At 38.4% G+C, this 23,831-nt stretch overlaps 3 protein-coding genes across 9 annotated transcripts; 2 read left to right on the top strand and 1 right to left on the bottom strand.

Annotated features, from left to right (window-relative positions):
• On the top strand, positions 3,435-9,129 carry LOC109714313 (inositol phosphorylceramide glucuronosyltransferase 1). The gene is made up of 10 exons (XM_020238892.1): positions 3,435-3,736; positions 5,172-5,292; positions 5,401-5,586; positions 5,995-6,158; positions 6,570-6,677; positions 6,818-6,955; positions 7,062-7,205; positions 7,578-7,857; positions 7,937-8,060; positions 8,715-9,129. Exons 1-10 carry the CDS (start codon positions 3,503-3,505, stop codon positions 8,857-8,859), a joined length of 1,644 nt encoding a protein of 547 aa, XP_020094481.1. The 5' UTR covers positions 3,435-3,502; the 3' UTR covers positions 8,860-9,129.
• Positions 9,990-14,031, top strand: LOC109714312 (cryptochrome-1-like). Of its 7 annotated transcripts, none has more exons than XM_020238890.1 (6): positions 9,990-11,219; positions 11,391-11,612; positions 12,056-12,768; positions 12,896-13,430; positions 13,518-13,652; positions 13,722-14,031. In XM_020238890.1, exons 1-5 carry the CDS (start codon positions 10,904-10,906, stop codon positions 13,619-13,621), a joined length of 1,890 nt encoding a protein of 629 aa, XP_020094479.1. In that variant the 5' UTR covers positions 9,990-10,903; the 3' UTR covers positions 13,622-13,652; positions 13,722-14,031. The 7 variants fall into 7 exon arrangements, 6 of the variants coding, with proteins under 6 accessions (XP_020094479.1, XP_020094480.1, XP_020094477.1 ...); XR_002217305.1 differs by having other exon boundaries at positions 9,992-11,219; positions 13,541-13,652; XM_020238891.1 differs by having other exon boundaries at positions 9,993-11,219; positions 13,541-13,567.
• Positions 15,098-21,393, bottom strand: LOC109714063. The gene is made up of 3 exons (XM_020238470.1): positions 21,377-21,393; positions 18,038-19,477; positions 15,098-15,592 (listed from the first exon to the last, which is right to left on the bottom strand). The coding sequence occupies exons 1-2, from the start codon at positions 21,391-21,393 to the stop codon at positions 18,076-18,078; spliced, it is 1,419 nt and encodes a 472-aa protein (XP_020094059.1). The 3' UTR covers positions 15,098-15,592; positions 18,038-18,075.

The following is a 23,831-nucleotide window of genomic DNA, read 5'->3' as shown; positions in this document are numbered from 1 at the left end:
CTATCATCGAAAACAAATCGGTAGTAAAACGGCTCGTTTACTACCGATAGTATTCTAGCTCAACTCTATATATATATATATATATATATCTCCTACATTAATTGATCATGCATGCAAATTAACTTAATTATATTTGTTACCTTTCACTATGGTATTATTAAATAATGACTAAGTCTCCTACTAAAGGTTCACCAAATTGCTTAAATAAACATGGTGGTGAGAGACTAATTAATTAACACGTTTAAATGTGACTTAAAATTCAAATATGATAAATCTCCAAAGTTTTAATTATTAAATATGGTTTAATTAGTTATAATAAAGAAAAAAAAGTGAGAAACACGCATGAATGATGACTTAGGCATTTAAATATTAAAGGGATAACTTCAAAAACCCCCCCTGTGGTTTCCAACTTTCTCACTTTAGTACCCTGTGGTTTAAAATGTATCAATTTGCCCCCCTGTGGTTTCGTTTTTCTTTTTTTTTTTTATCAATTTTATTATTTTTTTTCCTCAAATCAGTGACAAAATTAAAATTAAAGGGTACTAAAGTAAATATTCAGTAAATCTAGATGGATATCTGATATTTTTTTACATATAATTTAACGAAATATTAAGTAAAAAGCTATAGAAAAGATAAAAACAAAACCACAGGGGGGCAAATTGATACACTTTAAACTATAGGGTACTAAAGTGAGAAAGTTGGAAACCACAGGGGGGATTTTTGAAGTTTTCCCAATATTAAATTTTCTTATGAAAGGTAATAATTAAGTACCTACTAGTTGAAACATATTGTGCGTAGGTAGTAATATTTAAATCTCATAATATTTGGTCATATTTTCGATTTTTAAAGCTGTGACTATCTAATCTGCATTTAAATATTGGAATTTGCCAATCCATTGGATATATTATGCCCCGTCTTATTAAATGGAAAAAAAGTTATGACAAAAGCATATGTGTGGAGATGATTCTCCTTTTTTTGGTGAAACTGCGAAAATTAAATTATACTTAAATTATTATAATATTAATTTTGTACAACAAAATATTATTATTTTTTCATTATATTTTCTCAAATGGAATCAATATCTATCTTTGCAATCCCAACGAAGCGTAAGTGGTTCAATGCAGTCCATTTATGCTAAAGATATCGAATTTATTTTATCTCAAGAAGCGATTAGTGACCATCAACCCGTGATTTAGAACTCGAATCGAACCAACCGGTCATATCGTGATCCAGTCTATAAAACGATTCAGTTTAACCTTTTGAATTGGATAAGTAAAAAAAAAAGTATTTTGAACCATTTAAACCGGCGGTTCAACTATCAAACCAATCTGATTTTTTCGATCAAGTGATATGAAAATCCAATGGCTTAAAATCAATTTAGTTTATTTTATTGTCTGTTAGCACAGATTAGTCTTACAAAAAGTAAAATTTGAAAACTTATATCTATTTAATTTGGTTTAGAAACAGTATTTTATAATTAAGTATAATACTAAAATAATAATATATGCATATCATTCTATACAATAAAATTAAAAATAATAAATTAAATATTTTTGACAGTATACTAATGTCGGTGATTTAACCAGTAGTTAATTGACCCATTGTTAGTGACCCGTGATCCAATAACATTTTCGGATCATCGTTCGATCCGGTTTTTAAAACATTACCCTCAACTGTTATGACCCATTTTGAAATTTGGAAGCCTTTTCCCCATTTTGAACACCCAAAGAAACCCATCCTGAATAAGGCCCATCTTGATGGGCCCTTAATAGGCCTTATTTATGCCAAGGCCCATTTTGAGTTATAAAGATAATTTTTTACAAAAAAATTGACAGTGTTTTTCTCATGATTATGAGATATGTAATATGACTAAATTTCTTAAACTGGTTTTAATATACTGGGCAGTGGTTAGACTCAAGAAGTTAAAAGGATTAAACGTACTAAGATTAGAGTAGTTCTAAGATGGGTGATTTTCAGAAAAACGGGACGTCACAATTGATATCATAGTCAATCAATTACTAGCCGAAAGTGTGAGATGAGTCTTCTCTGAATCAGAATATGAATAACAAGGCTAGCGACATGTAGGGTCTGAATAATAAGACTAACGAAATGAGTCTCACATTGCCGTATACTTGAGCCAGATAAGAACATCAGAACTTAAAAAGGGAAGGAATGTGAGAAATGTGATACATCTAGAATTTGAAGTAGTGAGGTATAATATGACTAAATATCTTAATCCAGCTATGGTAATTTGGATAGTCGCTATTTTTTTAATATAAATATTTTAAATTTTTTTTTGATTTTTGTAATTCATCTCTTGACGAGGAAATGTACTAAGAGGTGGGCCCACTGTACCCATGTGATCTTTGCTGTAATCAGGTGCACATGCGATGTACACATCAAATTCTCTGTTACAAATATATTCTTTAAAATATTTTTAAAAAATAAGGTATAATTGCCTATATACCCCTCATAAGTTTAAAAATATCCGATTTATCCCTTCTTTTTTTTTTTCTTTTTAAAATACCCCTCATATGTTCCACCGTTATTACAAAATGTCCTCGCAGTTATTTTCTGTTAAGTTAACTTGGTTAAACGTGAGTTAAATATCTACCACAGTTAAAAAAAAATTAAAATGCAAATTTGCCCTTAACTTAAGGGCAAAAAAGAAATGTTGGTGCCGGTAGAGGGATATATTGGAAAAGACCAAAAATCAAAATACCTTTTGTGCCCCTGACTTTAAGGGCAAATAAAAAAGTTAGAGATGATGGAAGTGTATATTTGAAAGGTCAAAATAGTAATTTTACAGAGATAACAAAGTTAATTAACAGATTTTAATTCTAGGGATATATTAGAAATAGGTTGGAACGTAGAAAGGGTATTTTCAATATTAGTCTTCTAAAAGGGGTAAATCGGAAAGTCGAAAATTTTTCAAGGGTATATAAGCAATTGCCCCTAAAAATAAAATTAATTGCATGCTTATTTCTACAAAATAATCAAATTGCATATTTATTCCCACAAAAAATATGTATCTCTCTTGTTAGTAGACTAGTTAAAAATAAGTATTCTACTTTTGTATAAATATCTTTATTATCAATTTTAACATTTTTAATTATATCAATTCACAATAGTCAACTGGTCAGGAAATATTTCTAAATTTCTACCTTTAGAAAATATATATTTGATAATAAAAAATTTATAGGAATAAATAAATCCATAATTTTTAATACATATGAAGTTATTCTTGTGTAAAAAACCAAAATTCATATGGAGAAGAACAAATACGGTAAAATTGAAGGACTAATGTGAAAAATTTCCGTATATAGCTCTACGTACGCTTCTAGAAACTCCATCCCCATCCTTGACGACAAAATCCCGTCGTATACGACTTTGGCGGGCGATTCAACTCCGACCCGTAAATAATCGCACCCCCAATTTAAATCCCCAAATCGGAGAACCCTAATCCCCAAATCCCCAAATCTCGCCCCTACCCCGCGCGACGATGAGGAGATTAGGGTTCTTCGTCGTCGTCGCCTCCCTCGCGGTGGCGATTCTCGGATGGGGGATCGGCGTGGGGGCCGAATCGGAGGAGGCGTACGTCACCCTCCTCTACGGCGACGAGTTCGTGCTCGGGGTCCGCGTCCTCGGAAAGTCGATCCGGGACACGGGGGCGAGGAGGGACATGGTCGTGCTCGTCTCCGATGGGGTCTCGGATTACGCGAAGCAGCTTCTTAGGGTGCGTGCGATCGCTTTCCCTTTCGTAAATCTTTGGTTATTTGTTGTAGATATAATTGAAAGTTTCAAGTTTTGTGATTTGGCTGTTGCAAAGATGGAACTTGGTGATGGGCGGAGTTGTAGATCGTAGTATTTGTAAATTTTTAGGGCTCGATTTGGAGTAAAAAATCGTTTGGAAGCCTCTTATACTTTTGAAATATGAATTGAACACAAATTTGAACTAATCCATTTACTAACTGATTCAAATAGGATTACTTCATACTAAATTAGCCTCAGTTAGTTTGATGTTGGCACAACCTTGATCCAAACTGAAACAATCGACCTGAAATAACTTTATGTATCAAAAATCAACCCCACATCAGTTTGCTCTTGCTGTGTGAACCTTGCTAGAGAACGTAAAAAGGTCTAATATTTTCAGTATAGTACCTGAAAAATGACAAGTATTCGCCATTGATTGGCTGTAGAATAGTTACACTTGGATATCATTTTGTTTATGTGAGTAATCAAGCTCAAGAAAGAAACTGCTGTAGATAGTGTAGAAGTGTCTCTATTATGCACAGTCGAGTAACAAGGTGCAGAAGCATTGGAGATGGGAGAGGAACCCAGCTATACTACACTTTTTCAATATTACCATATACTGAGCAGTATTGAAAGTTGAGAAATATCAATGTTAAGCTAGCTAATTTTCTGATACTTGGGGATATTAATAGTTATGGAAATTATAATTATTTGATTGGAGAGTTTGTGTTACCTTACAACCTTATCTCATTTTTGTGTAAAGCAATAAAAATTTGCCTGTATCTTGAAATTTTTGCTACACGTGCAGCTATACATATACATATATCTAATTTGCTTTCACGTGTATTTTCCTATGCTTATTCACACCAACTCTTGGTACATCAAACATGTTTTGCTGGCACGTGGCTGGTATTCTATTACATTATATGATTGTCTGTTACTAAAGAGAGAATCAAATAAGGCTTAACTAGAATTATTTTCATCTGGAAAGTTTTTTCAGTAGTGAAAATTGCAGTGTGCTGTCATGTGCCTTCTTTTTGTTGTTGATTTCAATAGACTGTCATAATTCTATTACGCTATGGTATATCTTCGCTAGGCGACATATGAGTGGAGGCAGTTTAGATATTTATATTTACCTTGCTTTCAAGATCATGATTGGAAGAGGAGATTTCTCACTTATTAGATGATGCTTACTTATTTTTCTTGTTGGTACAACCAAGTCACAAACATACTTAATTTGTAGCAGAACTTCATTTTAAAAGAGTGTGGAGCCTGCTGATAAAATGCCTCACCAGATATCTCTTTTACAGAAAAATTTTGGACTTCTTCATTTTTTGTTACATTCAAATTCTAGATGTATAAGGGTCATCAAAATGTGCGGTCATTGTACTAACTTGCACTTTTAAGTGAAAATGTAGGCTGATGGATGGATTGTGGAGCCTATAAAATTATTGGCTAATCCAAATAATGTGAGGCCAAAAAGGTTCTGGGGAGTCTACACCAAATTAAAGATCTTTAATATGACAAGGTATAAAAAAGGTAAACTCTTTATTGATTTCTTTTTCTCAATAATTCGTCTAGCTTGGCCTGCCTTTCCTCTCTGTTCTTTTGTTGAATTTGCTCTTCTGATTTATATTCTTTTCCCAGTTGTTTATCTCGATGCAGATACAATCGTGGTGAAAAGTATTGAGGATCTCTTCAAATGTGGAAAGTTCTGCGCAAATTTGAAACACTCTGAAAGAATGAACTCTGGAGTAATGGTTGTAGAGCCATCTGAAGCACTCTTTAAAGATATGATGAGCAAAGTAAAGTCCCTGCCTTCTTATACTGGAGGTCTGTGTTTTCATTCATTTCTTGTTCGGAAGCAAGAATTTCTGCTGACCGGATGGTTTTAACCTGTTTGGTAGTCCATGTCAATTTTTCTTTATTAAATTGTCTACTCCAAAATTTAACTTCATCTACTTTGATGCTTTATAATTTCTATTTGCTCTATTAGATCTGTGATACTGTAATAAGCAATTATGGTCTTGGATTATTCTGTGTTCTGGTTTATTAGTACTGCCATAATGTTTAAATACATGAACAAGTGCAAAAAACTTCCTTCTAAGATGCATTTTTCATCTTGGTTGTTTGGGTACTCGGTTCTTCATGTTCTGATATTTGCTCTTTGCATTTTCTTTCTTTTCCCTTTCAGATGTTTGGAACAGTTTATAATATAAAAAATTTATTTTATTTCTGCAGGAGACCAAGGCTTTCTGAATTCATATTATGCTGATTTTCCAAATGCTCATGTCTTTGATCCAAATTTATCGTCAGAAGAGTTACAATCTAAACCTGAACCTGATCTGCAGCGGCTTTCTACACTATATAATGCGGATGTTGGTCTTTACATGCTAGCCAATAAGGTAATTACTGAAATGATAGAATGTGATACTCTTTATTTCTAGCAGGCCTTATGCTAAAATGTGCACAAGAGCTGCATGTATCATCATAACCTTTTTATTGTCATAGCTTATTAATATGGAAACACCATGCATATAGCATTAAAAAAAATAGATATAGATTTGTTCTTCTAGATATGTATGTACATAGGCGCATGGATGCCCTGCAGTGCACATTAGCACAGGTTATAGTAACTTGTCTCTAAACTATTTTATTTCATTTGATTATAGTAGCTTGTCTCTAAATTAGGACTATTTATCACAGACTCTATATATAGATTTATATCAGTTATGTTATGCTTCAGAAAAACTTTTTATTTGATAATGCTAGATTGGTGTTTTATAACCTAGCTCTTATCCACATACTTTTGACAGTGGATGGTTGATGAAAATGAACTTCGAGTTATTCACTACACACTTGGTCCCTTAAAGCCCTGGGATTGGTGGACAGCTTGGCTTCTTAAACCTGTGGAAGTATGGCAGGTGATTCATCAAAACTTTATATCATATTGTTAGCTTTAGTATTAGTATTTTTTGTACAACATAAATAATTATGAATGTTCTATTTTTTTTTCCCCTCAAGTTAGCTGATTCCATTAATTAATTTAATGGTGGCTGTACAGACTATTAGAGAAACACTTGAAGAATCCCTACCAGGAACAGGTGGAGGAAGGAATCCTCATGATCAGTTGGTGGTCAAAGTCTTGTTCATTCTTCCAATTTGCATTCTATTTTTCTGTTACTATCAATCATGCCTGCAGGTTAGGAACTTTTCCCTTCATACTGCACAAGGTTTTTGAAGTCGAATAAGGTGAATGTGGAAAATGTATGCTACTTTATCCAGTATGCCTTTTGAAAAATTTGCAGATTTACAGGGGTCTTTCGGGTGTATCATGGAACCTGTGTGGTTTTGCTAGGCGTGCTTACTACAGATACAGATCTTCTGGGGGGCTTCCGGTTTATTCCAGTGTTGGAGTTGCTTCATCTTCCATTGCCAATTCAAATCAACAGGTGGTTGATTTTTAAAGTTGATGAATATTAAAAAAAATTGATTAGATAGATGCCTAATTTGATGTGCAGTTTCTACATGTTTATACAGTAATCATCCTTAAATAATATACTGCAGTACATTACATCCACATTTCTTTCTGAAGCACATGTCTGCTCTCGTATAATAACCAATTAAGTCTCAGACTGCTATGGAAGTTTGTTTATACGTCTATTTCTCTAGTGGATACTTATGGATTGAAGTATCCTAGTTGTTTCTTGTTAAACCAACAAAAACAGCAACAATAAAAAAAAAAATCATTGATGACCAAGAATTAACTCTTCAAATAATCCTTGTTGCAGCCTCTGTGTAATGCATTGTTCTGTCTCTTGCAGTTTTCAAATGGCATGCATTCCAAGCTACCTCCTTACTTGTGTGCGATTTCCATCTTGATCTGCTTCACCGCTGTTGCAATATCTTTTGGGCTCGCTTTCATTGTCATTCCCCGTCAAGTGATGCCGTGGACGGGTTTGCTGCTGATGTACGAGTGGATATTCGTAACATTTTTCCTTATGTTTGAAAGTTATCTCCGCGTTGTCTACTATTGGGGAAATGCTACAGCAAGTCAACTCGGATATGGAAACCCTGATTCATCAGAATATCACACAGGAAAAGGTGTTCTGCAGTTTTATTGGCTTGCACAGCTTATTGAGTTTTTTTTTTAAAAATAAAAATTCATTTACTTATGATGCAGGTAATCAACGCAACATATCCGATTTTGACTCTGTAGTGTGCTTCTATTGGATGGGGATGGCATTTTTAGCTGTGATTGCCCCATCGTTGCCATGCCTACTGGGCGTCACTGCTCTATTTGCCAGGTACGATAGTTTGAATTACTTCCTTAGCCCAGCCCCTTATTCCGCGCATTACCATGAGGAACCGAAGTTCCTAATAATCTCATAAAATTCTGTTATTACCTATAATAGTATCCAAGGATTTACGTGTCCATCGGCACGGGCCGTGTCTACCGTGCAGTATCGTATCAACAAGATATCTACACGATATCGTTCCCGTGCCGATGGCACAGCTTTAAGTCTCTATTTTTTAAATTAGTAAGTAATTTTTTCAATAAAATTTAAGAAATTTGATAAAAATACATAATAAACAGTTAAAATATTTTGTTACTAGAGAAAATAAATAATTTATTTCATTATGTGTCGGTATATATGTATTTTTTGTGACCGGCATGAATCGGTACGGTCCGGCGCACATCGTGCCGTACTCGGCAAGTTTTCGTTATGACTCTGTGCCATGGCACTTTGATCCTTGCTAGTAGTATCTAAAGATCTTTAATACAGACAATTCTTTGTTAGGATTTTTTTATAACATTTTACATGCATATCGTGCTCTATTATGGTAACTCTATTAACTTTTTCTTCATTAAAAGTTGGTAAATGAGTTCGTAAGAAACTTCATATTGTGATTTCTATTGTTTCCTATAACTTTTAGTTCTACATTTTTCTCTGTGATAGGCTCGGTTTGTTCGTCGTGGGAGGTATAATATTGGCTGCGTTCATGACATACGCGTCGGAGCATTTAGCCATCAGAGCTTTCGTGAAAGGCGAGAAGGACCGTGATCTTCCAAGAACTAGAAGAAGGTGCCTATTGTGTTACTAATGTGATTTAGTCGCGCCGATTCTAATCATTGTTGTATCCTATTTATTTATGTACATTATTATTGTGTTTTTATGCAAAAATTTTGGTAACTAGTTTGTTTAGCTTCAAAGTGGGAAGTCACCTTGTATCTTCAAGCAGGCAGTTTGGCAGTAGGTTTTTTTTTTTTTTTTTTTCCTTTTCTCTTAAATATAAATTGGCCAATTTTTGTTTTTCATAGTGCTCCCAAACAAAATCCATTTTATAAGATACTGAAATTTCGTACTTGAAAAACTGTAGCCCTTGTGAATGAATCATCATTATGTGAGAAAGAGGTATAGTTTACTATTGTACAAGGGAAGGTTTTTTTTTTTCTTTTTATGCTAGGGAATTTAAATGTTATGTGGTAATTATAGAAAACAAAGTGCTTGAATATGAAAATCGTGGTGCAATCTCAGTGTAATGTAAAGTGATTAGGGGGTCATTTTGTTTTTGTTTCATGGAAAGTGTAAAAAAATGAAGTGTTGTTTTTTTGTCATTCACTGTTATAATGTTTTTCATCTTTCTGTGCGCTAATGTTGTAAACATTAAAGTCGAGAGAACTTTAGAACAGCTACAAGGTTATTAACTTCCACCAAATAAATAGTGATGAAAAATAATTTTCGCACGAATGAAAATTCAAATGAAAATACTTTCTATATAATAACAAGAGAGTTGACATAGAGAGGATATAATTAGGAGAGAACTATAAAAAAAAAAAAAAGTGTATTAATGAAAGCATGTTATATCAGAATATTTTAATTATTCAAAAACTCTTTAATAAGGATCTTAAATAAGGTCACACTCCGTCACAGGGATTTTAAACATAATCAAGCAACCAATAAAAGACATCAAATTTCGCCTTTAACTTATTCCTTTTCCCACTGTGGTCCCCGCTACCCACGTGATTGCGCCGCGTGTCAATCTCGCAATCGTCGATTCGTACACCACTCCGCTGCTCAGCGTACTCGCGCCTCTACACGCGACGACAAACGAAACTAGGGTCTCTCCTCCTCTCTTCAAATCCTTATCAGAGGCGTCAGTGGGCGCGAATCACGAGGATCGACGAGATCGACGGCGGTCGCAGCTAATAAATTATAAAGTTTTTTTTTTTGAAAAAAAAAAAACTTTATAATTTATACCAATTTAATTAGTTTAATATCGCATTAATAACCCAACTTTACTCAACGCTTTGTTGAGCTATGTTCTTATTAGCTTTTACTTCGTCCTCTAGATTTTGGTGGGAGGTGGTGGGGAGTTTTGTTGAACCATAATTTAAGATAGTACCTTAACACATGGTGCTAATTAATACCTTCTTTTAATATATGCTTTTAAAGGTATATAGGATGGGATCTTTTTGTTCTCCTAGTACTCATGTTTAGGGTGGTTCCTATTGTTCAAGTCGAATGAAGCTGCAAAATTTGGAGATTTTCTTCGCGTTTTTCTCTTTTTGGATCCTGTTATTTTCACAGATCGATTGATTTTGTAGGAAATAGTTCAAAATTAATCTTAACATACTTTCGCGCGCTCATCGTGTAAGATGAATGTCATATAAATCATGCCACGTGCACACAGACTGAGAAGGTAATAAAAAAGAGGAGAAAAAAAAAAAAAATAGCCTCACCTCTTCACGTAGCCAAGGAGAGGGGTGCTTGTCCTTTTTTCTGTTTGTAACAATAAATCTTTGCCTATTCCTTGGAATTATATGAAGAGTTTTGAGAGATGAAGTTGCAAGGAGTTTGGAGAGCAATTCTTATTGTGTATTGTGTATGAATCATTATATATATATATATGTGTGTGTGTGTGTGTGTGTGTGTGTTTGTGTGCTATGCTACTACCAGAATTTTGAGCATCTCCCTCAATTTCTGAGCCATGATAAGATGAGGAAGTTTCTGGTACCTTCCCTATAATATCTATTGTGAAAATCTTAGTTCTTGTTTGATGTGCTAACTAGTAGTACTAAAGAAGGTTTAAGGTTGTTCCAGCTTCTGCTGTAGGTAGGAATCTGAGAATTGTGCCAACAACCAGAATGAGTAGTTCAGACAAAACTGTTGTTTGGTTTAGAAGGGACCTGAGAATTGAGGACAACCCGGCCTTGGCGGCGGCGGCGAGGGACGCCGCCGGCGTTCTTCCGGTCTTCATTTGGTGCCCTGACGAAGAAGCGCAGTTCTACCCGGGCCGCGTCTCGCGGTGGTGGCTGAAGCAGTCCCTGGCGCACCTCGACCGGTCGCTGAGGTCCCTCGGCTCCCCCCTCGTGTTGATCCGATCCCAGAGCACCCTCGCGGCGCTTTTGCAGTGTCTCGGTGCAATAGGGGCCACGAAAGTGCTCTTCAATCATCTCTACGGTACGCAGAATCGACAAAGTTTATTCGAAATTGTGAACTATAGGAATCAATCTTTGAACTTAAGGTTCATGATAGCAATCTATTTGGTTCATTTGAGGAGTCGGCAATTGTAGTCGAAAAAGGCAGTTATACCTTCTTGTGCTTAATTTCTATCTGATTTCTGTTTGTCAGACCCGGTTTCGCTCTTGCGAGATCACAAAGTCAGGAGTCAGCTCACGGCCCTCGGGATTTCTGTCCAAAGCTTCAACGCCGATCTGCTGTACGAACCGTGGGAAGTCTACGACTCGAATGAGCACGCGTTTACGACCTTCGACGCATTCTGGAAGAAGTGCATGGACCTGCCAATTGAGTTGACATCATCTCTTCCTCCCTGGAGACTGGTGCCAGTCACTGGTAGTAAATCAAACCAAAAAAAATAATAATAATAATTTACATCCATTTTATTCATGTATGGATTGTCCCTATACGATTTCTATATCGCAAATTCGCAATTACATGACTGACCCCTTTTCGATGTCCCAAAAAAGCCGAACTTTCGTTATGCCACGTGCTTCGAGACTTGATCCTGTCGCATGAACTTCGAGCTGTAAAATTTTCATTTTAATCTGATCATTTGATCCCTTTTTCTGTTCGACTATGCGTCGGAGTCTTGTGCGAGAGTCAAAATGTTCATTTTACAGGAAAAGGGACACTCGCGGAGCACCTGGCATAATGCACACCATGTTTTACCGAACAGTTTTAAGTCACAAGCATGCAAATCGAGTAGTTATGCCGCGAATATGCAGGAAAACATATTTAAGTGTTCAGGCATTGCTAACACATTTTTGCTCGACCAGGGATCGACAACATCCAAAGTAGCTCGATTGAGGATCTGGGTCTCGAAAATGAGTCGGAGAAACCGAGTAATGCGCTGTTAAGTAGGGGATGGTCTCCAGGATGGAGCAATGCAGACAAAGCACTAAGCGAATTCGTAGAAGGTCACTTACCGCGATATTCGAGAAATAGGATGAAGGTGGAGGGAGCCACAACTTCACTGCTGTCACCATACCTACATTTCGGCGAACTTAGTGTGAGAAAAATCTATCGGAACGTCAGAATGAAGCAAATACAATGGGCAAAAGAAGGCAACCTGGAAGCAGAAGAAAGCGTGCGCCTCTTCCTACGATCGATCGGCCTTCGAGAGTATTCGCGCTACATCTGTTTCAACTTTCCCTTCACGCACGAAAGATCGTTAATGGGGAACCTGAGGCACTATCCGTGGTGCGAAGATGAGATGAAGTTCAAGTGTTGGAGGCAAGGAAGGACGGGGTACCCGCTCGTGGATGCGGGTATGAGAGAGCTGTGGGCGACCGGCTGGATACACAATAGAGTTCGAGTAATCGTCGCGAGTTTTCTCGTGAAGTTTTTGCTGATTCCATGGACATGGGGAATGAAGTACTTTTGGGACACACTGTTGGATGCCGACTTAGAAAACGATATCCTCGGATGGCAATATGTGTCAGGTAGTTTACCCGACGGGCACGAGCTCGACCGTCTCGATAGTCCGCAGGTATGCAATATCTGAATTGTACCTTTGATGAATTTGAGTTTATAGGTTGTATTCTAAATGACAAAGATAGGCATTTGATTGTAACTAACCTTTTGCTCACATCTTTTGTTTTTGTCTTGGAAATCAGATTCAAGGTCACAAGTTCGATCCGGACGGCGAATACGTGAGAAATTGGATCCCCGAACTCGTCAGAATGCCGACAGAATGGATCCACCACCCTTGGGATGCTCCACCTTCCGTGCTCGATGCAGCTGGAGTCGAATTAGGTGCAAACTACCCGAAGCCCATCGTGGACATTAACACAGCCCGCGAACGCCTCGATGACGCTGTTTCGACGATGTGGAAACTAGACAGAGAAGAAAAGATTGCAAATTTGACTGAGAAAGGTGAAGAAGTAGCTGATAATCTGATTGATATGAATACATTGGACATTCCCAGAGTTGCGGTTCGAAAGGAGGTTTCGTGCGCTAGTGCGTCGCTCGATCAAAGAGTGCCCTCTTTTCACAATGTAGAGGGCAAGTCGAGCGATGATAATAGATCGAAGGATGCAGATGACCAGAGACAAATCCAACCAGAGTCGGACAGCCAGGTGCAAGTGACAACGATCGACGAACGCTCGCTCTCGACTGCAGAATCCTCGACTGCTCGGAAAAGAAGCATAGGTAGTAGTCTAAGTGCTGTTCCAGATACATGTCTCTCTTCATCAGAAGTAAATACTGTGAAAGTGTATGCTTCTCATGCTTCGACAGGATCTTCTGTGCATTTGTGGCAGGAAACAGGCCAACTCGGAGGCGAGAAGGTAATGCACATTCAAGAATCTTTGATGAATAAAACATACATACATAGGAAATAAGAAAGAAGGCCACATTCAGAAACTTTAACAAGTAATATTACGCCACCCGAATCAGTTTGATTCTTTTATCTTCGATCGGTTAATCTCAGTTTTCATGCAGGAAGAAGATGATGTAGATGCAGAGACCAGCAATAATATGCTCAGACCAACCAAGAGAACTGGTTGAACTCAAGTCCAAACCTTTGTACAGTAACAAAATTTCATGTTTAAGGCTTGTACACTGTTTTCACAGTGGCATGGAGCTCATTATGTCACTGTATCTTCTCTCTTCACTGAGGTGTATGTGTAACAAATTTTGTGCAATTAATTTCCTTGTAAAAGTATCTAACAACATAAATGAAGTGCTTAAGAGTAGGTAACTAAGAAAGGTGCATACTTGGTTTGCATCATTTGTGGAAGTGTTTTTTTTTTTAATTTTATTTTCCAGCTCAATGTTTTATCTTGTAGTGTTGTCAATGGTTATCATCTTAAAATCGCGATTCCTCGAGCTTTCAATTAGTTTTCTTAGACAAATTGAATCATCTTGCAGAGCATTCAGCATTCCATGCAAAAATACTAACATCTAATCACACATTATTATCTTACAGAAAAGCACAACAACTTCTTTTTCTTTTTTCTTTTTTTTGCATTGATATTATTTTAACTTGAAATCACCAAATTGCTCTCGATAAAAACTTTACTATCTCTAATTTTTCCAAAGCTTGAGAGAGTATCTCTAGAGAGAACCATAATGAAGGGAATATTGGTTGCAAATTCTCTTATTTTTCTTATCAGAGAAGCTATAGAGAAGAACCATTTTAGCTCTAACCAAATCTATAACCCAATTACTTGAATCGATGGCGATGTTAGATACTCAGAATTGGATTGGATAGGTTTTGAAGCGAGAATGATTTGGAGGTTAGAGAGAGTTTTACTAATAGAATTGCCCTAGTATTTTCTTGCTCTCCTATTGTTTAAAAAAATATAATATGACTATACAATTCTTAAAAAGCTATTAACTATTGTAAACTACAACAGAGAATATTTAAGTTTATGACCATTTTACAAGATACTAAATATCTCTACCAACAGTACTAGCAGCTACGACTATTGAACTGTCATTTTATTGCTTTGGTTCTGATTGCGCACCGCGCACTCTCTTTCCCCGTAGTTCAACTCTCGAAGTTTACTCAATATAGGAATTAAAAAATAAACAGAAAACAGAATTGTTAAATGTTAGCTACGGATTTGACCTAAAACTTGTTTTGATCTTAAGAAGTGGGTGGTCATAAAGTGGTGAGAGAGTGAAGCATAGGTTACTATAAGGACTTATCCATAACCTGTACATTGAATGCAGCACCCAATCCAAGGGATTAAACATATCCCTATCCTGTTGAGACCCATATCCCTGCACCTAGCATGTTTTTGAATTATCCCTTTTCAAATCCAAAATATAACTAAGAAAAAAAAAAATTCTGACATTGAACATCCCAACTCTGTAAGCAACACAACATGGATTGTTTGGTTTTATTGAGAGTGAATAGAGAAGCTTCACTTTCTCTCCTGATATTGTTATTCTCCAAACAGAAAAATAGATAAAAGCAAGATATATGTGAAACATAGCTAAGGTATCATGCCGACATGTATGTAGCATCCAATGAGAGTTTCTTCATAATTTACACTTAAAAATGCACATGGAACATACTTTAAAATGCTATATCCAAGTAGAGAAAAGTTGCTATATTCTTTCTATTATATGAATAATAGTCTGAAGGAATCACAACATCAGAGTACTATTACAAGTTGATGGTCTATGATCAAATCGTCGTGACAAATCTGAAAATTACGACTAGTACAATGTTAGCAAGCACGAAATAGATACAAAATACACATAATCAAGCAGGTAAAGTGAAAATAACTGTACTCACTTTTAGCTACAACTCCTGGAGTAAGAACTTCTTCCTGGTTGCTATGGCCCGTGAACAATACAAACTGCACAAACGATGATTTTGGGTGTCATGCCATATGCAAGGGAATAGAGATGATAAGAAGGCTATTCTGGGAACCATAATAGAGAGTGTGAGATAGATGGCCCAAAATTGAACCAAAAAATAAGGAACATGTGAAATTAATTTGGAGTTTCAACTGAAAGTTCCAGAAGCTAGATGATACCATGTTACAAAAGACTATGAAAAACACAAAGACAATTAGAGAGGCAAGTTCAGAGTAGTGGGTTACCATTACTCATCACAGAATGTTTTGAAACATTCTCTTGAATTATATGCTAGTTTCTGCATAATAACTAGAAAGGTAGCAAATTTTGCAAATAATAAATTCCGGTTTTCATGGGTAACTCATCATCGAAAAATACACCAAATCGATCATATAGAGCTCATCTGCAAAAAGATATGTAAACCATTTACATCCAATATGACCACCACGGGACACAGGAAACAAGCAATAAAAGAAAACAACATCATGAAATCAAATAATTAGCACTCAGATGCCTAAATACAGTTGGAGCACAGTAAGTTAAGATCTCTCTTTGTAGCATCATAACAAAAAGACTTCGGAAATGCATCACCTACAAGCACCTTACAATCTTGGCAGGTGATGATCATCTGATAATTAGTTCAAGCAACATAGGGGCATGGACGCATGGTGTTATAGCAATACCATTCTGAGTTGTAACTTGAGCTCCACATTAAATCATAAAACTTAGTGCAAACTGTAAAAAAAAAAAAAGAAAAAAAAAAGAAAAAGGAAAGAAAATTGATAACTCCTTAGATTTTAAATTATAAAAAAAATTAGATATTGTTTAAATCAACGAAGTGATACTGCTGCCAAACTCCCTGTGACCATTGCCCCCACAAGGAGGAACCAGAAACTGGCGAGTTCACACAAAAGGAACAAGATTTCCTGAATTTTGAAGGCACAGCTGCTAATACACATGAGGGTATTATTTCTTTTATACTACATTGTCAATCAGTTCTTAAACAGTCTTCTCTTCAAACTATTCATCTTCTTAAGGTCCGGCTTCTCGGCGACCAGAAACCTCTCATGCCATCATAATACAGTCCTTTTTATAGTGTCCATCACCATCATCCTCTATTCATGAGACCTCGAACAGAACTACCAACCCTTACGGTCCTCGTACATGTCCAAAATATTTTGTTCACACAAAATGCCTACATATGCAATCACTACCTTGACACCGTCACTGATGCGACTGCTACTTTACATCCAATGTTGATGAGCATGCATCTAAAATTAGGAAGCATCCTGCTTTCAAATAAAACAACTTATCAAGTCAAGAAAAAAATGCTAGGCATTGTTAAATATAAAGCCAAAAAAGCATGCCAGCGAGACTAAAATTTAAAGTATCTGCTTCTGACTTTAGCAAGAAGCCGTAGGGACGTTAATTGTATTAAAAAAAACATGCCGGTGGTTTTCAAAAAGCTCTAGTCAAGCAGCACCTTCATCGAAATGCCACAGGGGCCAAACAGGGCCTAAGAGTACAATCATGGAAGAATATATATTGTGACATCAGAACTGAAACATGCCATTGGCATGCGCATCAAACAAAATAGACCAAAAGAAATTCTAATAATTAATCTCTAGGCGACAAGAAAACCACTTATTGCAGCTTGCCTGGTCCCTCTGGTGTAGATGAACCACTAAATAATGGATTGGATCAAATGGTCCCATCTTAGCTTCCTTCTCTATGTCCAACCACAAAAGCGAACCATCACTTCGCCATAAAAAGATTTGTCTAGGATAGGTTCTCATCTATTCAATTTATGCAGAAAGATGGTACCAAGCATAAACGTAGTACGCACTCAGCACTTCATGATAAAATATATTCACTGAAGAACACAATTTCCTTGCTCACATGAAATGTTCTTGGGGGGACGAAAAAGAACACAGAAGACTGGCCTCTTTAAAGGAAACATCAAACTTAAACCAAAGGTTAGTGTCCAAAATAATTCCGTCGACCTTTTTCCAGCTTTTTCCTGATAATTTAGTGAAATATGAAAAAGAAGCAAAATTCACAGAAAATGAGCAATCTCACTCATAAGCAATCAAGAGAAAACAGTTAATCAACTGATGATTAACAGTACATGAACACTAAATGTTCCTAGAACTGTTGCGATCCAAATATCCAAGTTCTACGCCCTTAGGTATTCGTATGAACTTTAAGCTAAGACAACATAGAGCACTCCGTAGGAAACCTTTTTCTGCTATAAAAATCAAGAGCATAATAATATGATACATGCTACCTACATGAAGAACAATACACATGCAAGTTCAAATAAAAATTGCAAACTGCAATGTAAGTTCCGCAGAACAGGGCAAAGGCATTGAAAAAGATAACAACAAAGATTGCAGCTTAATTATATCAATAAGTATAACAAGAGCAACATCGATTTTTTTTACCTCTAAAAATTACAACAGAAAACGTCAACGACGGCAGTTCATCGGAGGGCATTGATGCAGTCCTCCAAATCCTCCGGCCCAAATCTCCGTCCCTCCAACTCCGCATCTTTACACCTCACCGCGAAGTAGAAAACCAACCAAACCACCATAAAATAGACCTCTGCAAGAGATTGAAGGAAACCGCCGAACAGCTTTCCGGCAAGAATCACCATCACTGCTCTCCCCAAACTCCCGCAGATAAGAGTCTCTGACCACTTGATCAAGATCGCCTGAGAAGGCATAAGAGAGACCAAAAAGCACCCTTCTTTCACCGCATCCCGTCCGGGCCGCCGAGGGTTTCGGTCCATGACGACCACCCACGGCACGACCGTGAAAATGACCGAGACCATGGAATCGAGCAGCGCCCACACGAAGGAGAACCCCGAGAGAGCCGAATTGTGGGGTCCGAGCGACGACGGCCATCCGATTCCGGATGTCAGCGAGAAAGGCATGAGCTTGGCCCGGACGAAGAGCTTGAACAGGTCGGTCTGGTCGGGGACGTCAGCGAAGAACCAGAAGCAGAGGAGCTGGACCAGGGCGTCGCGCGCGGCCCACCGGAGGAACACGAACGCTGTTAGCCGCTGGATACCGAGGCGGGCGCCGGAAAAGAAGGTGTTGGCGGCGGGGACGGGGCGGCGGAGGTAGGAGTTGGAGACGGCGAGGAAGACGACGCCGAGGGCGGAGGCGTAGGTGAGGACGTAGCCGAGAATGGCGAGGGCGTGGGCGGAGGAGAGGAGGGCGATGAGGTAGAGGATCGCGACGGCGTCGCGGCGGTCGAGGTCGAGCCCCCGGGCGAGGGCCCGGAGGTTAAGGTTCCGGTCATGGCGATCGTCGCCGTCGATTTGGGCGGCGGCGGCGGAGGAGGAGGAGGAGGAGGAGGGGTCGGGGCTGGGGTAGGAGAAGAAGTAGGGGGAGGAGTGGGAGGGGGAGGCAACTGGGTAGGGTTTGGGGAGGCGGGGCCGGGGCCGCGAGGAGGAGGAAGGAGGAGTTGGGCGGAGGCGCGTGGGTGGAGGGGAGGCTGCGGCGGTCGCCGGAGGCGGCGCGGCGAGGTCGGATCGGAGAAGAAGTCGTCGTCGAGGGTTCCGGGCGCGGGAGAGGTGGAGGAAGGGTGGGGAGCGGCGGCGGAGGTGGGGGAGGAGGGGGAGGCCGGGGGTGCGGAGGGGAGGAGGGGGAGGGGAGAGGCGGGAGAGCAGGGATCGACGGTGGGTCGCGTCGGGGACGGAGGAGAGGATTAGGGTTCCGGCGAGGAGGGCGGAGCGGAAGAGAGGAGAGGAGGGAGGAGAGGAGGAGGAGGGAGGCAGAGGACGAAGGACGGCAGGCGCGGCGGACCACGCCGGCGGCGGAGCGGGCGGCGTAGCGGGCCGGGTCGGAGCGGTCGGCCATAGGCCGGGGCCGGTCCAGCTCGACCGGACCGAGATTTATTTTTTTAGGACCAGAGAGAGAGAGAGAGAGAGAGAGAGAGATGCTTTGTCGATGAATGAATGGATTGAGGGGATGAGGATAATCACGGTCGACATTTTGGGGGTGGGGCCCGTGTGAGGTGAGATCATATTAACGGGTTCGGATTCGAATTCGGATTTGGACACGAATTGACGGGTTAGGTTCGGAGGGGAGGAACTCGCCGCAAGCCCGTTAAGTACGCACATTGATTAGTTTGCTCTTTTCCCAGTTTGGCTCGTGCGTGCGCGCGGTAAACAATAAATTTATAATTTGCTCAGATGGATTAAAATAATTTTTCTTGTTATGATTATAGTCGATTAATTTATAGTAAGTATAGTGTTTTGTATACCTCACTAATAAGTGAAAGACAATACTTTATTAAAAAGCTTTAAAAGTACATTAATATTTTTTATTGCGAAATAAACACCCGAAAATATAAAATTCCTATGCCTTTTGATGTATTAAATTTTATTTATAAAAATAAGGAGAAACTTCAAATACTTTATGTGGTTTCGTACTTTCTCATTTTAATAACATGTGATTTAAAGTGTATCAAGTTAGTACACTGTGGTTTCGCGCTTTCTTACTTTAGTACCTTATGGTTTAAAGTGTATCAAGTTAGTATCCTATGATTTCGCACTTTCTCACTTTAGTATTCTGTGGTTTCAAGTGTATCAAGTTAGTACCATATGGTTTCACACTTTTTCACTTTAGTACCTGCGGTTTAATATTTGGTTAAATTATATACCCTGAAATGGATAATAAAAAAAAAAAATTGAAACTACGGGGTACTAATTTGATACAAAAATGAAACCATGGGGTACTAATTTGATACACTTGAAACCACAGGGTACTAAAGTAAAAAGGTGTGAAATCACATGGTATTAACTTGATACATTTTAAACCACAAAATATTAAAGTGAGACGATACGAAACCACATGGGTATTTAAAGTTTCCCCTAAAAACTAAACACAAACACGAAATCCAACGAGACCAACTTTTTCAAGCACTAATTTTGAATTGTATTGGGAATCATTATAAAGTGAATAATATTAGTGGCAAAACAATTGCTTTCCTACCCCTCAAAATTTTTAAAATATTTAATTTATTTTTATTATTTTATTTTAAATGTATCACCTTATATATTTCTCTGCTATTTAAAAATACTTCTCTTGTTAATACCGGTTAAGCTATCTAGGTTAAATTAAAATTAAATTTAGGCCTTTTTGCATAAAAAATTCACTTATTTTGGGCTTTTGTAAAACGGGATCACCTTTTTCGTTTTTGCAGATTCGGTCCGCTTTTTCAGCAAACCGACCAAAATACCCTTATTATTTTTTCTCTTTCCTCTTTCTCTCTCCTCTTAGTTTCTGTCGTTCTTTTTTTTTTTTCTCGCGGAAAAAAAAAGGCGGACCGTCGCCTTCTTCTTCACCGTCGTCTCCCTCCTCACCATCCTTCTTCACCATCGCCCCCCTCCTCACCCTCCTCTCCACCGCCCGCGACCCCCTCCTCCTCTCCTCCGTCGCCGCGGACCCCCAGCCCGATCCCGTCGCCGCGGCGGCAGCGGCCGCGGCGAACGGGGTCGGGCTGGATGCGGAGAAGAAGACAACAGCGAAGAAGAAGAAGGGGAGGCCAAGCGACAGGGCGCAGGAGGGGGAGGCGGAAGGGCAACCGGCGCCGGCACTAGCGCCGCGCGTGTTCTTCTCCGTCGGCGCTGCCCCTCCTCCCGCCGCCGCGCAGAAGCCGCCGACCAGCGCCTCTGCTTCTCCCACGACGACGTCGAGACGCCGCGTCCGCCGCGGACCCCCAGCCCGATCCCGTCGCCGCAGCGGCAGCGGCCGCGGCGAACCGGCGTTTACCTATGATTTATCTTCATCGTCTCAAACTACACATTTTAACAGATATTTGTATACTGCTTCTACTTACAAAATCTCTTTGCTGAAAAATAACTCATATGTTACGATAACACTCTTGTAAAAGAGAGAAAAACAATGAACAAGGTAGCATGAAGCAGGGTTTATAGAAAAGTCACCCTTAATGGTGGCAGTTCTAAGTATTAAAGTGGGTGCAAGTTTTTTTCTTGTTGCACCAATTTTTGTTCGTCGTATTATCAGGAATATTTTTATTATATATCTTGAGCATCATCTTTAACTAGATATTTGATACTCGCAGCATTCTTAGTTTTGTTGGCATTTTTCTCCCTCCCATTTGTGGCAGGTTCTGTTTTCATTCCTTTAAAGAAATGAAGAAAATCAGTGCAACCAAAGAGGAGAAACAGTGCAACAAATGAGGAGACAAGCAGTTAAAAATGATCTGAGCTGAATGAAGTGACTTAATTTATAGAGTAAAATGTTGAGGTTGCATTTCTTTTCTATTGCACCATTTTTTTTAATAACTTGTTACACTATTTTTTATTTTAAAACTACACATCTTTAAACAGATGATTTATACTGCTTCTCCTTTGTTGCAGCATACGTTACACTGTTCTATGTCTCCCATTATATGGAAAGAGAGGATAAAACAGATGGACGAGAACATATGAGGAGAAAACAGTGGTCAACAAGGAGGGCAGAAGCAGTGATAAGGTACCATTCTTAAAATGGGTGCAGTTTAGATAAAAAATAGTGTAACAAGAAGGAGAATTGCAATTCAAAGGAGAAACGAAAATTGACATGTGGGTTCAACCGCCCCCCCTTCCGTGCAACAAGAGGAGAAACGTGCTCTCTTTAAAGAGTGTAATTTTTATCTTAGTGGATGGCGTTCTATTATGAAAAGTGCAATAAGAAGAGAAACAGTGTAATATCTTTCAAAGCGAGATGTATTTTATTTTAAAAGTGTAATTATATTTTAAAGATGCAGTTTCATTTAAGTAGCTGCAACTTGTATTATTTTGTAGTTACATAATTTTCATCTCAGTCCTTTTTTTATATATTTTTTTCTATTTCATTTTCTGTTTTTTTTTTTTTGTCACCCTCTCTGTTCATAGCCACGGCGTGTCGGTGATGAGCGCGCTAAAGAACCCGCCACTCTGATAACTGCGCGAGGCGCCGTAAGTGATCTCCCACGGTGTCGGCGAAGATGCATCGTCGTCGGAGGCAGCAGAGAAGGAGGGAGAAGGAGAGACGGGAAGGGCAGGGAAGAGCGAGAGAGGCGCCGTCGTCGGAAACTGTGGAGGAGAGTCAGAGAAGAAAAGAAAAGAAAAATGCAAAAAAAAAAAAAAGTCACAGCCCGGCCTTAGGGGGATCGGAGGCGAGGAAGGTAGAGGCGCCGGCGGCAACGCCGCTCTGTCTTCGCCGCTCTCTGGGAAGAGAAAGAAAAAAAAGAACGAGAGAAAAAAAAGAAAAGAAAAAGGTATAAGGGCACCTCCGCTCCGTCTTCGCTGGGAAGAAAAAGAAAAAAGAACGAGAGAAAAAAAGAGGAGAGAGAAAGAGAAAAGAGAAAAAGATATAAAGGTATTTTGGTCAGTTTGCTGAAAAAGCGGACCGAATCTGCAAAAGCCAAAAAGATGGCCCGATTTTGCAAAAGCCCAAAATAAGTAGATTTTTTATGCAAATTGGCCTTAAATTTATATCATAATTAAAAAATAATAAAAATATATATTTTGATCTCTTCCTTAAGAACAAATAAAAAAAATTGACGATAAAAAATGATATATTTGAAAAGTCAAAAAATCAAAATATTTTTCTTTTGCTGCTAACTTAAATAGAAATAAAAAAATTAATAACGATAGAGGAATATGATTGAAAGGACAAAATAAAAATTTTATAAAAATAACGACTATTCCTATCAGTGCACAAATAAAATTTAACTCAAAAAATATATTTAAAAGACTAAAAAAGTAATTTTAATATCAACTTTTTAAAAAGGATAAATAAAAAGGTCGAAAACTGTTCAATTGCCTCTTATAAAAGTCTACTAGGTGACCGACGCCACTTTTCCTGTGGACCAAAGTAATCAATTTTTCTTACACTGGTATTAATCCGTCCCTTATTTTATTGTCTCTTCTTTAATAGTGCAGCGAAGGAGCGAACACTTGCCACAAATACAATTTTTGGCTCTTGCAATTTCAAGTGCAGCGGAAGTAACAAGAAGGACGAGGATTCTATCAAAAATCTGTGAATCACCATCTCAAATTCAGATCTGGCATCAAATTTACCGTCATGTATCCGACAAATGCAAACTACAACTAAAATTCGGTGTCATATCAGTTGGATCATCTAGAATCTCAATTTCAAAGAGAGAACCCATAAAATAGAAACAAAAAACTACAGCCATCTATTGAATGCAAAGATTCCACCTCTTATGCTCAATCAA

This window comes from Ananas comosus, linkage group 8 (assembly GCF_001540865.1).
Source record: "Ananas comosus cultivar F153 linkage group 8, ASM154086v1, whole genome shotgun sequence".
NCBI lineage: Eukaryota > Viridiplantae > Streptophyta > Magnoliopsida > Poales > Bromeliaceae > Ananas > Ananas comosus.
The sequence above is the reverse complement of the archived record's forward strand: the minus strand, read 5'-3'. Positions and strand labels throughout refer to the sequence as shown.

What these genes read in the sequence shown, in the direction of transcription:
- LOC109714313 (XM_020238892.1), top strand. Translation starts at nt 3,503, where the DNA reads ATGAGGAGATTAGGGTTCTTCGTCGTCGTCGCCTCCCTCGCGGTGGCG. An exon ending in ACGCGAAGCAGCTTCTTAGG is followed by an intron (nt 3,737 to 5,171) that starts GTGCGTGCGATC and finishes GTGAAAATGTAG; the next exon opens with GCTGATGGATGGATTGTGGA. An exon ending in GTCACTGCTCTATTTGCCAG is followed by an intron (nt 8,061 to 8,714) that starts GTACGATAGTTT and finishes TCTCTGTGATAG; the next exon opens with GCTCGGTTTGTTCGTCGTGG.
- LOC109714312 (XM_020238887.1), top strand. Translation starts at nt 10,904, where the DNA reads ATGAGTAGTTCAGACAAAACTGTTGTTTGGTTTAGAAGGGACCTGAGA. An exon ending in GAGACTGGTGCCAGTCACTG is followed by an intron (nt 11,613 to 12,055) that starts GTAGTAAATCAA and finishes TTGCTCGACCAG; the next exon opens with GGATCGACAACATCCAAAGT. An exon ending in ACCGTCTCGATAGTCCGCAG is followed by an intron (nt 12,769 to 12,895) that starts GTATGCAATATC and finishes CTTGGAAATCAG; the next exon opens with ATTCAAGGTCACAAGTTCGA.